Source organism: Rhinopithecus bieti, unplaced genomic scaffold, assembly GCF_001698545.2.
Source record: "Rhinopithecus bieti isolate Rb0 unplaced genomic scaffold, ASM169854v2 scaffold_10614, whole genome shotgun sequence".
Classification (NCBI taxonomy): Eukaryota; Metazoa; Chordata; class Mammalia; order Primates; family Cercopithecidae; genus Rhinopithecus; species Rhinopithecus bieti.
The window spans coordinates 500665-513573 of NW_016806893.1; the positions used below are offsets into that span (position 1 = coordinate 500665).

The window sequence follows — 12909 nt, forward strand, 5'->3', positions numbered from 1 at the left end:
AAAAAAAAAAAAAAAAAAAAAAAAAATAGTACTCTTTCTTCCATCTGACTCCTCCTGTCATTTTCTGGACCTTTCATCCTGTTTTATTTTTTCCAATTATATTTATCTCTACTTGACACATATAGTTGTATATCTCTCACCTCCCACTGAAATGTATGATCTTTGAGAGCAGGACATTTGTTTATTTTTGTTCACTGCTATGTCTTCAAAACGTAACATAGTACCTGGCAACTGCAGGAACACAAGTATTTGTTGGTGTGAATGAGGTTCAAGAGGAAAAGTGTTCATCGTCTAATTTCCTGGTTACTGGATTAGAACCTGTCCTTAAGGACATGTATTCCCCAGCTGTTGAACTCTCAGTTCTTTGCTCCCGTTTCTCCCCAGCTATCAGTCCTCAACCAGTACAACTTTTTTCTTAGCACAACTTTGATCTTATTTCTTCTAGTTTATTACCACCCCAAATTCTTAATATCAGTTTTAGTCCATTTTGTGTTGCTATAACAGAATACTAAAGACTGGGTGACTTACAAAGAAAAGAAATGTGTGGACTGCACGAGGATGTATGGACTGCACGAGGATGTCATCCGCACCAGCCGGGACTGCCCCATCTTCTACATGCGCAAGAAGGTGCGGAAGGACCTGGAGGACCAGGAGCAGCTCCTGTGGCACTTCAGACCCTGGCCCCGAGGCCTGGTGACCTTGCAAGCATCCCATGGGGTGGGGGCGGGCCCAGGGAGAATTAATAAAATTCTGGACTTTTGCTAAAAAAAAAAAAAGAGAAAAGAAATGTATTTCTCACAGTTCTGAAGGCTGGAAAGTCCAACATCAAGATACTAGCATCTGGTGTCATTCTTACTGTGTCATCCCACGGAATTCTCTATTTAATTAGCCATAAATTACTTTTCAAGTTTGTTAGAACCAAGCTTCAGTGATATTTGCTGTGCCCTCATTGTGCAAAAACAAAAATATTTTCTCTGCAGCCCCTTATCATTTACTCTCCAAGTTTTCTAGTATCTGTTAACGACTTCATTGCATGCAATGGAAACTTACTCTGACTTAAGCTGAAGAAGAGTTACAGGGAAGTCTAGACAGCCAGGCAGGAGAACCAGGCATGTCCCAGGAAACTTGGACAGCAGCTAGGGTTACAATGAGGATTACTCCACAGCAAGTGTCTGATGGGACTGACAATGAATGCCAGCTACCAGAGCCACAAGGCAGCTATTAGCTATTACCTGCTGGCAGCAACCCTGGGTGCTATAGCAGAACTTCTACTACTGCTACTGCCATCACAAGAAGGGATTAGATAATCCATCCTTTATATCATTGGTTTTCAGTGTAAACTCTGGGACTAGAGAATTTGATTGGTTGGGCCTAGGACACATGCTTGTGCCCTACCTGCATAGGAGGCCAGGAGAGTGAGACTGTCTTTTTAGTTTCTACAGTGGGAAATGAACTCTGACTATAGCTAAGACTTATATATACTATGGAGAGCAGGCCAAAAAAAAGAAAAAAAAAAAAAAAAAAGGAGCGATTTAAGATGACGAGTAGCCATAAAAATAACAAATGTTCCTTTTGTTATTTTTGCTACCCTATCTGTATTCCTTATCTCAGTCTTCATCTACATCCATCCAAATGTATAAGCCAGAAATCATGGCATCATCATTGCATTCTTCACCCCTACATACAATAGGTCTCACAGTTCTCTTGCTTCCATTGGCCCCCCTAAGCATTTATTTTATCTATTTTTTATCTCTGTCCCCATTACTATGACCACAATTGGCCTTTATCATTTTCTCCTTGGATAATTGCTATCGTATCCTACTTTGTTCCCCTGAGCCAGCCCTCATCCCCTGCAATCAATCTTCTACACTGCTCTCACACAGATGTCTTTCTAATATTTGATCTTATTGTTTTCCTACTTTGTTAGTGATTGTCTTCAGATCATATTGTTCTCCTACTTGTAATTGTCTTCATCACATTAAGAACAGAATTCAGATGATTGGAATGGCACACAACATGATTTTGATCCACTCTTCTTTCAGCTTCATCTTCCTTCAATATTCTACTATATGAGCCCATCATTCTCATAGTGAAACAAATACTTGTTCTCTAAATTTATAATCCTCTCTCACACATCACATCTATGCATGTGCTGTTATTGCCTCTCCCTGGAATGTCCCTGCATCCTCACATATTTGCACAACTCCTACTCTTTTTTCAAGACTCAACTCATGCTACTCCCGGAGGATTTGGGGGGTGTAGCCTATTCTGATGGCAGCAGCCGCCCATTTGGAGTGGCTGCTGCAAAGATGCCGGCTACAGCAGGGAAGGCGTGCCCCGGGCTGCACACTTTATGGAGCTGCACGCTTTATGGAGCTGTATGCTTTATGGAGCCAGCAGGGGCCGGGAACAGATGGGAGACCCTACCCATTCCGAGTTGGTGGGGCAGGAGCCCCATGCTCCTGGGCACAGTTGTAACCAACCATCTGCAGCTGTGGACCCAAGCATCCCTGCTGCCCCCGCAGGTTCCGCAGTGCCTGCTCCCGCTGCCTGGCCTCACCCCACTCCCGGTGCCTGCTCCGATTTTGGAGCAAGGTTGTGGCTGAGCCCCGGTGCTGTCATGACCCGGCTGGGTGAGCTGCCTTCGGAGTGGCAGTGACACACCAGCCACCTGCTGCCTCAGAGCCCTTCAGATTTTGGGCACCGACACGCAGAAGAGGGAGGCCAAGGTGGGGCTGAGGGCAGCTCAACACAGGTCTGCAGGTGCCCGTCAGCACAAACAGCCTGGACACCATGAATGGCAGCAGGAGGTAGGTGCGAGTCCCGGTGAAACCCCACCTTCAAGCCAGGGATGGCCTGAGGCCTGGGGGCCAGGCTGCTAGTTCTGCAGACCAGAGTGGGAACTTACGATGCTTTTACCAGGCCTGCCCATGTCTGCCCAGGGACCAATCAGCATGCACTTCCTCCCGTCTGAAGACCATAAAAACCCGCGAACTCAGCCAGACTCAGGCAGACGATGGAATGCCCCGCCTGAGGAGAAAAGCTACCCCACTGTAGGTCTCCTATCCTCTGAGAGCTGTGCACTCGTTGGGACAACCTTCCTGCAGGTAGGAGCTTCCCCCCTCAGGTCTTCTCTCCACTGAGGCTCTTACTGGTAGAAGTCGACTCAGCTCCTCAGGAAAAATTGTCCAGGTTTTATAAAATTGATACACACAGGCTGGGAGCAGTGGCTCACGCCTGTAGTCCCAGCACTTTGGGAGGCTGAGGCGGGTGGATCACCTGAAGTCAGGAGTTTGAGACCACCCTGGCCAACATGAGGATACCCCGTCTTTACTTAAAATGCAAAAAATGTAGCTGGATGAGGTGGCAGGTGCCTGTAATCCCAGCTACTCGGGAGGCTGAGGCAGGGGAATCGCTTGAACCTGGGAGGTGGAGGTTGCAGTAAGCTGAGATCGTGCCATTGCATTCCAGTCTGGGCCACAAGAATGAAACTCTGTCTCGAAAAAAAGAAAGAAAGAAAGAAAAAGAGAGAGAGAAAAGAAGAAAATTCTCCTTCCATTAATAACAGGGTTATTTACCAGGCTTTTTCAATCATTGTGGCAAACTTACTTAAAATCCAAGTCTCCTAAGATTTTCTCTGTCCCTGTAACAATTCAAAAATATAAAATTCCTGGGCAAAGAATTACAATGATAGTCATATATATAAAGCTGTCAGGGTGCGACAGATAGTTAAAGAATTGCATAAAACAGATAGGATCAGAAAATAAAATTTGGAAAAAAGACTTAAAAGTTGTGTCCACACTTAAAATTTTTCTTTGCATTCTAAGCATCTTTTGGTCAAATGAAAATAACTCAAGTGGCAGATGTAGGCCCAGGTCACTATTACAGTGTCTTCACATAGTATCTTCCTGAAGTGCTTTACAACTTGAAATAGTGTTCTTGATCAATGTGTGGCACAGTAGAACTCAGAGGCCAGGAACATGAACCAGCCTGGAAAACAAGATGATTGGAGTGTAGGCAGATCAGAAAAGCCAACACCACTGCAGTGTTATAGCAAATTCAGGACCATGGACAGTAATGCACGGCCCTCACCTCTCTTATCACTTCCCTGTGCATAATTTGCTCATACAGTCTGTTACTGTGTATCTGGAGTGTCTGTGAAACTCATTCAATTGACACATTGAAAATTATTTTCTTTTTTTTTTTTTTTTTTGAGACAGAGTCTCACTCTGCACGATCTCGGCTCACTGCAACCTGTCTCTCCCGGGTTCAAGTGATTCTCCTGCCTCAGCCTCCCGAGTAGCTGGGGCTACAGGCACGTGCCACCACACTCAGCTAATTTTTGTATTTTTAGTAGAGATGGGGTTTCAGCATGTTGGCAAGATGAACTCTGGACCTGGTAATCCGCCGGACTTGGCCTCCCAAACAAAGTACTGGAATTACAGGCATGCACCACCTCACTGGCCTGGCCTGAAAATTATTTTAAAGAAACATAGAAATTGACCCTTCTGATATTAAAGCTTGAAACTTACATTTGTTTATCTGAGTTGCTTCCTCAGAAAGGACCCCAGACCTCTCAAAAGTACTGGAGAACTGAAACTGACCAGATCACAGCAACTAGACAATGAGATGCCAGACTGCTCATTTTGTTTCCTTACCCCTCCCTAGTTCCTGTTTTCCAACACATTGTTACATTTCCTCCCTGCTACATAAACCCCTAATTTTAGTTGGTCAGGGAGATGGATTTGAGACTGATATCCCATATCACTGGCTGCAGCACCCGATTAAAGCCTTCTTCCCTGGCAATACTTATTGTCTCAGTCATTGGTTCTCTGTGTGATAAGCAGCAGGACCCAGGCCGAACCCCTAGCGTTCTGGTAACAGCTTGAGCAAGACACAGGCAAGGTTCAGAGGCCAACTGTAGAGGCCAGTGTTGAATCCACAAAACTCAGGCAGAGGCATGATAAAGCTCATAAAATCCAAAAATTGATATCCAGGGTCACACTCGAGGAAAAGAAAAATCAAATCTGAGAACAAAAGGAAGGACTGGGATAGAAGCTAATGCTGAATAAAACAAAAAGGAAGGCATTCAGACTTAAGGACTAGAAACAGCACTTTCAAGTGCAGCAGCAGGCAAGCAGGTCCACACAACAGTGCAACCAGAGTAAGGTCTTCCTGCCCTTTGATCTGAATTTAATTCCATTTAAAGTGATTCAAATCCACAAGCACTCAATGCATGTCAATAATAGGGAGATCATGATGTTAAGCAGTAATCCCGGTGTGGACAGATAAGAGCTAACAGATTTGCAGTGCTCACAGGCATAACAGGATTGAATAGATGCTATTGATTATACTTGTGGCCTGTGTCCTTTGGAGCCCTCATGATATTGACATTTGGAAGCAGATATCTTAATTCACTACCAATTCTTTTGCACTAACCCAGAGACGATAAAGAAAGCTGAATGAGAATAAGAGTGAGGTGGTTGGGAAAGGGAAAACTGATGAGTACTGACATGATTATTCTCACCCTCATCTTAGTTCTGTCCCTTTAACATTTAAAAACTCTCTCAAGACCTAAAAATGGCTTTATGTGAAACTGGTTTAGGGAGAAAACTACAAATATGTGTGTGTGTGTGTGTGTGTGTGTGTGTACATGTGCATATATGTTGAGAGAAACTTTTGTTTTGATTTTATCCAAAATGGATAAAGGGGTGCCAACACAGTTGGAAGAAAGAACAAGTAAGCATGGTGTATAGAGAAAAGTTTTTCTATTCAGGAATAAAATTACTTAGGGTAAGAAGAGAATCTTTGCACTTTCTTTCTAAATATTTTACAGAAAAGACAGTCTCCTTAGTAGAAGCAAACCAAGAGTACTGTAGATAAGATTCTTAACATCAGAGAATCCTTTCTCAGAGATTAACAATGCTGCCAATCTAGTGGGAAGAGATGGTAAACAGAAGTACAAGAGTCTGGCAAATTAGCAAGCAGAAGTAGCCAAGGACCATATACCCACTTCATTTTGCTGCATAACTGGCACAATTATCACAGATGCAAATATCTTCTGGTACTAGCATAAGTCTCTTTATCTACCTCTACGATGGAATTGGTATGACCTAAGTATGTGGATGTCCTCAAACTTCTTTGATGCTCCATGTGTTCCTCAAATTTGTGTTTTGTTGGTTATAAAATATCTTCCTAGATAAGAGTATCATTTGCTGGTTAGTGATATACTGAAAAATATACTTCTTCTGAAATCATATTCAGGTCTTGCCTAATTTCTAGGAATAATAGGAGGCAAGCCTAGACCATTTTTCTTCTGTAGATGCTATGATTAGGGGCTTTGAGTCAACTCCTAGAATAGAGATCAGCAAACTTTTCCTGTAAAGGGCCAGATACTAAATAGGCTTTGTGGGCTACATATTCTTCTCTGTCACATATTATTCTTTTAAAAATTCTTTTAAACAACTATTTTAAAATGTAAAAAAGCATTCTCAGTTTATGGTCTGTCAAAAAACAGACCACAAACCAGATTTGGTCCACAGGGCATAGTCTGCCAAACCTTGCAAGGAAAAAGATTAGGGGAAGATTAAAGTAGGTTGGCCCAAAGGAACTACTGGGGTGAGGATACATCACTGAATTCAGGGAAATAGAAATAACTTTCTAAAGAAGATATGATACTCCTTTTCTCGAAGGAATGGTATGGCCATACCATCTGTATATTGGTTTATTTGACAACTAAAATTATTTTGTCCCTTAGAAGAGTATATGATTTGTCCTTTCCATATAGGCAATGATGTTTGAAGGAGTAAACTAACAGACTGCTGACAAAGTCAAGTGGAGTATTCACCATCCTTCTTGATCTTATTTCCTGACATGAGAGCTATGTAAGCAACAATCCAAGAGAAGAAAACTTTCCTTCTATATTATGTTGTAAAATACACATGTATGTGTTTTTATATATGTGAAATATGTAAAATATGTGTTTGTGTATGTTAATGATATAGAAAATATGTATATATAATCATATATAAACACATATATTTCCTGTAGATTATAGTTCCTACAGCTACAGGCCTGTGTCACTATGCCTGGCTTTTTAATTTTTTTTTAAATTTTTTTTTGTAGAGACAGGGTTTCACCATGTCGTCCAAGCTGGTCTCAAACTCCTGGGCTCAAGTTATCCACACACCTCGGCCCCTCCAAGTGCTGGGATTACAGGCGCATGAGCCACCATGCCTGGTCTCATACATAATTTCAAAAGATATATAAGGGTGCTAATATAGTATAATGGATAAGTGGGAACAGCCATCTGGGTACACCTCCATAAGGTACTGGACATACCCGGTGATGTAACCAAAAGGTTACTTATAGAGCAGTACTCATGTCTGGAGTGAAAGGGGCTCTGCATTTGTCTGACCATCATCACCAAGGTATACCTTACCCGTTGTCTGTAATCAATCAGCTATTCCTTTTGGGGAAGGAAGTTTTTTTTTTATGAATGTATATATTTGGATTAAACTTATTGTCAAGGAAGTAACACTGCCTGCTATGAATGGATCTCATATGTGCTAATTACCTTACAGAACACAGAAGCTATAGAGAGATTAGGGTAATGACTTGGATGGATGAACAAATAGGTCAGCTAGAGATGAGTGAACTGATTTGTCTAATATTAGAAGTGAGCCCTATAAAACCCCTGCCTGGACTAAATTATTCAGTTGCTTCTGCAGCTTTAGAAATTCAAGTATGTTTTAAATCTTCAGCATTTTAAATTTTCATATTTTTGCCAGTCTTCTGTCTCTAGAGAACTATAAGAGATGCAAAAACATACTCTTTCACAAAACTACATTTCTAGAAGTTTATGATTTGTCAAAAGATTCTCTATCATCTTGTAAGGCTTTCATAATTTCCCTAATAATACCTTTTGTAAAAAGGCTCTGAACATGAAAATCTCCATCAACTGCACAGACTGCAGTCATGAATAAATACCAAAAGTAATATAAATATGTTCTTCCAGCTGGGCTCAGTGCTGACGCCTGTAATCCTAGCACTTTGGGAGGCTAAGGTCGGAGGATCGTTTGAGCCCTGAAGGTCTAGACTGCAGTGAGCTGAGATTGTGTCACTGCACTCCAGCCTAGGCAACAGAATGAGACCCTGTCTCAAAAAGACAAAGAAAGAAAAAAGAAAAAAAAAAGTTCAGCCATAACATTTATCAAGAGATTGGATTTTGTGATTTGAATGGATAATGCAAGGTCATAAGTTAAGCAGTCAAGATAGAGGGTTTGTTGATCCAGGAATCAAAGGACACAGACTCGGTTCGTTTTTGTCTTAAGGGGCTGTATGAAGACATTTAACCCCTCAGCACCTCATTTTTCTCCTTTTATAAAACTGATTTCAGATGCTAGTATCTGTATCTTAGTTAACACTAAAGTTATCTAAAACAAGGAAAAGAGGGTTCTTTATGTTGCATTCTCCCTTCCTTTCTCTCTTACCCTACCTCCCTCCCTCTCTTCCTTCCTCCTTTCCTTCCTTCCTTCCTCTCTCCCTTCCTCCCTTCTTCTCTTTCTACTCTTGTTCCCCAGGCTGGAATGCAATGGCGCCATCTCAGCCCACTGCAACCTCCACCTCCCGGGTTCAAGCAATTCTCCTGTCTCAGCCTCTGGAGTAGAGGGATTAACAGGCATGCGCCACCAGGCCCAGCTAATTTTTTCGTCTTTTTAGTAGAGATGTGGTTTCACCATGTTGATCAAGCTGATCTTGAACTCCTGACTCCATACGCTCCGCCCGCCTCTGCCTCCCAAAGTGCTGGGATTACAGGCGTGCGCCACCATGCCTGGCCTTCTCCCTGCCTTTCAAATGTACCATCTCAATCTTTTTTTATTTTTTTTGAGATGGAGTCTCACTCTGTCGCCCAGGCTGAAGTGTAGTGGCGCCATCTTGGCTCACTGCAAGCTCTGCCTCCCGGGTTCACGCCACTCTCCTGCCTCAGCCTCCCGAGTAGCTGGGACTACAGGCACCCGCCACCATGCCCAGCTAATTTTTTGTATTTTTTTTTTAGTAGAGATGGAGTTTCACCATGTTAGCCACGATAGTCTCGATCTCCTGACCTCGTGATTCTCCAACCTCGTGATCCTCCCGCCTCGGCCTCCCAAAGTGCTGGGATTACAGGCCTGAGCCACTGCACCGGGCCTATCCATCTCAATCTTTACCTCAGACCCACAAAAATAGAAATACTAGATTCAGTTCCATTATCAGAAAGAATATGAACTAAACACATTGGTATACTATTTAATAGTTTAATGGAATTTAGAATTTATATATAATTAATTATATATTTTATCATTGGTCAAGCAAATAAGATATACACCCATCTACACCCATGGAAATAATTTGATAATTTGTTTACCCATCCATCTATTGATAGATATTTGGGCTGTTACAATCCCAAAATTCACTGATGTTCTTTCCATAAAAAAAAAAAATCTAGGCCAGGCACAGTGGCTCACACCCTATAATCGCAGCTCTTTGGGAGGCCGAGGTGGGAGGATCGCTTAAGGCCAGGAATTTGAAACTAGCCTGGGCAACAGAGCCAGACCCCTGTCTCTACAAAAATTTTAAAAATTATCCTGATGTGGTGGTGTGCACGTGCAATCCCAGCCATCTGGGAGGCTGAGGCAGGAGGATCACTTGAGTCTAGGAGTTCAAAGATGTAGTGAGCTGTGCTCACACTGCCGTACTCCAGCCTGTGTAACAAAGTGAGAACCTGTCTCAAAAAAGAAAAAAAAAATTCTTTTTGGGTTTCATTGTCAATACTTTCTATTGCTACGTTGTCAAGTTCATCAATCTTTTCTTCTTCAATGTCTAATTAATTATTAATCCAATCTAGTGTATTTTTTCATCTTAGACACTGCAGTTCTCATATTTAGAAATTCTATTTGGGTATTTTTATACCTTCTATGTTGGTGCTTAACATGGGATATCGTTAAAATAACTGTTTTGTTTGTTTGTTTTGAGACAGCTTTGCTCTTGTTGCCCAGGCTGGAGTGCAGTGGCGCGATATCAGCCCACCGCAACCTCCGTCTCATGGGTTCAAGCATGAGGCAGGCGCGATATCAGCCTGCCTCAACCTCCTGAGTAGCTGGGATTACAGGCATGCGCCACCGCGCCCGACTAATTTTGTATTTTTAGTAGAGATGGGGTTTCTCCACGTTGGTCAGGCTGGTCTTGAACTCCCGACCTCAGGTGATCCGCCCGCCTCAGCCTCCCAAAGTGCTGGGATTACAGGCGTGAGCCACCATGCCTGGCCTAAAATAACTGTTTTCCTATCTTTTTCTGCTAGTTGTAAACTCTACATGTGTTCTGAGTTAGTTTTAATTGACTGATTTTTCTTATTTGTCTGCTTTATATTCCTCATAGTTAGACTGAATACTATATATTTTACCTTGTTGAATGTTGCGTTTGTTTTCATTTCTATAAACTTTCTTGAGCTTTTTCTGAGACACAGTTTACTTGAAAACAGTTTGTTCTTTTGGGTCTCCATTTTAAGATTTTTTAAAGGTGGGGCCAAAGCAGCATTTAGTTTAGGGTTAATTATTCTCCACTACTGAGGCAAGACCCTTCTGAATATTCTACCCAAATTATGAATTTTTTCCTGTCTGGCTGGTGATGACTGGCACTATTTCAGTCCCTGTGGGTATAGAATACTATTCCTTCTAATCCTTTCAGATAGTTGTTTTGCCAGCCTCAAGTTATTTCTTTATATGCATGTGCTGATCAGTGCCCTGCTAAATACTCCAGAGAAGCTTTTTGCAGAGCTCGCAGGTTCTCTCTCAGTGCAAATCTCTCCTCTGTGGTGCTTTGTCCTGAGAACTCTTGTGTTGGTCTTCATGGGGTCTCAGCTTTATCTCCTCAATTCTCAGAGTTCTGGACTCTGTCTGGGTTCTCCCTCTTTGCTTCATGGCCTGAAACCCTTCTCAAGGCATTAAGCTTGGGCAGTTACCAGGCTTGTCTCATTTATTTCTCATCTCTTAGGGATCACTGTCTTTTGTTATCAGATACCCAGGGTCTAGAAAACTGTTCTTTCTTATGTTTTATCTGAGTTTCTGATTTCTTTCAGGTGGGCAAGTAAATCCAGTTTCTGTTATTGGAAGCAGAAGCAATTACTTTTAGTTTTAGTAGAACTTATTTCATCATAAATTTATGTAATTGAATTTTTAACGATGGCTGTGCAAATCAACTGGCTCATAAGACTCCTGAAATTTAACAATTGGCACTCACAAGCCAATATGAGCCACCTCTAGCAGGCCTCTGCTAGAGCTTTACTTTTTACATTTGTAAGACAAAGAAGTTGGTTTATGTGATTTAGGTTTATGTTTAGTTTATCAAGTCTAAATTTGCGGCCTTAGGAAAAACTGTTCTGATCAGATACATTCAATAATTTTAAAACACAAAGCAAATAAAATAAAACTAATAAATCCTTAAGGATTCAGACCCAAAACTTTATTGTATCGCTATCTCTTCTTTTTTATTTTATTTTCATTTATTTATTTTACTTTTATTTTTTGAGATGGAGTTTCGCTCTTTCACACAGGCTGGAGTGAAGTGGCATGATCTCGGCTCACTGCAACCCCTGCCTTGTGGGTTCAAGTGATTCTCCTGCCTCAGCCTCCTGAGTAGCTGGGATTATGGACACTCACCACCATGCTCAGCTAATTTTTGTATTTTTAGTAGAGATGGGGTTTCACCATCTTGACCAGGTTGGTCTCGAATTCCTGACCTCAGGTGATCCACCCACCTCAGCCTCCCAAAATGCTAGGAGTACAGGCATAAGCCACCACGCCCAGGCTATCTCCTCTTTTTTTAAGAGAGTCTCCTGCATCTATGCATATATGGTGGGCAGGGGACATTTCCAGTTCAGACTTTTGTCACCTATAGACTAATAAATTACTGCAACTGATCTTTTTGCTTCTAGTCTCTTTCCCTGTCAATTCTGCTTTTCATGGTATCAGGAGAACCAGCTTTCTAAAATCACAGATTTGGTCAGGTCTTTCCCCATTGCCTATGGAATGAAGTCCAAGCTCCTTAGGATGATACATAAAGCTGTTGTGATAAAAGACACATTACAAAATAAATCATTCCAAAATCTTATTCCCCTTGGTAGCACTGTATAAGTCTACACCATGTGATGGCTCTAGGGAGGCACAGAGCGCTTCCTGGCCCTTTGACTTTGAACTCAATCGATCATGCGGTTGCTTTGACCAATGGGATGTTAGGGATGTGACATGAGCGAAGACTTGAAAGGAACTTGCATGATTAGACCTTTTGCTTCTGCCATTACCATGAGAAAAACATACCCTGGTAGTCTCTATCCCTACAGTCTGAGCCCAGAATGAGATAAGTGGGCTAGACCCACAACCTAAAGCAGAATCCTCTAGCCTAGCCAACCCTAGCCTAGCTCTGCAGTTGGCCTGCAAATTGATGAGCAAGAAAATCATACACAAATACTTTTGTGGTTGTTTATCAAGTAGCAAAAGCTGATGGATACAACTAACATTTTAGTCTTCAATCCACACAAGGAACTTTAACATATATTAGCTCATTTAACTTTCACAATAACTTGTGAAACAGTCTTGCGTTGTACAGATGGGGTAAACAATATTTTGTAAGCCTATGTTACTTTCTTAAGTTATATAGCAAGTAAGTGTGGTAGATACTAGATTTGATATCAGATTTGTCTTTCTCCACTGCATAGCTTCACTTCCTACTGCTCCCCCAATTTCTTCTATTTGCCGCTTTAGCGATAATATGCTCTAAAATATCATTTATATCTCTAGCCTTTGCACATTCTGTACCCCCTTAGGCATATGGTAGGTGCTCAATAAATACTTATTGAGTGGCTAATGAATAAGT

General features: G+C 41.8%; 1 protein-coding gene across 1 annotated transcript in view; it reads right to left on the reverse strand.

Annotated features, from left to right (window-relative positions):
* The window catches only part of HACE1 (HECT domain and ankyrin repeat containing E3 ubiquitin protein ligase 1), a 218603-nt gene that overhangs the window by 156562 nt on the left and 49132 nt on the right, over positions 1-12909 (reverse strand). Inside the window, 1 exon segment of the mRNA XM_017878558.1 lies at positions 529-761. Coding sequence (XP_017734047.1) covers positions 529-714 — 186 coding nt within the window. The 5' untranslated portion in view covers positions 715-761.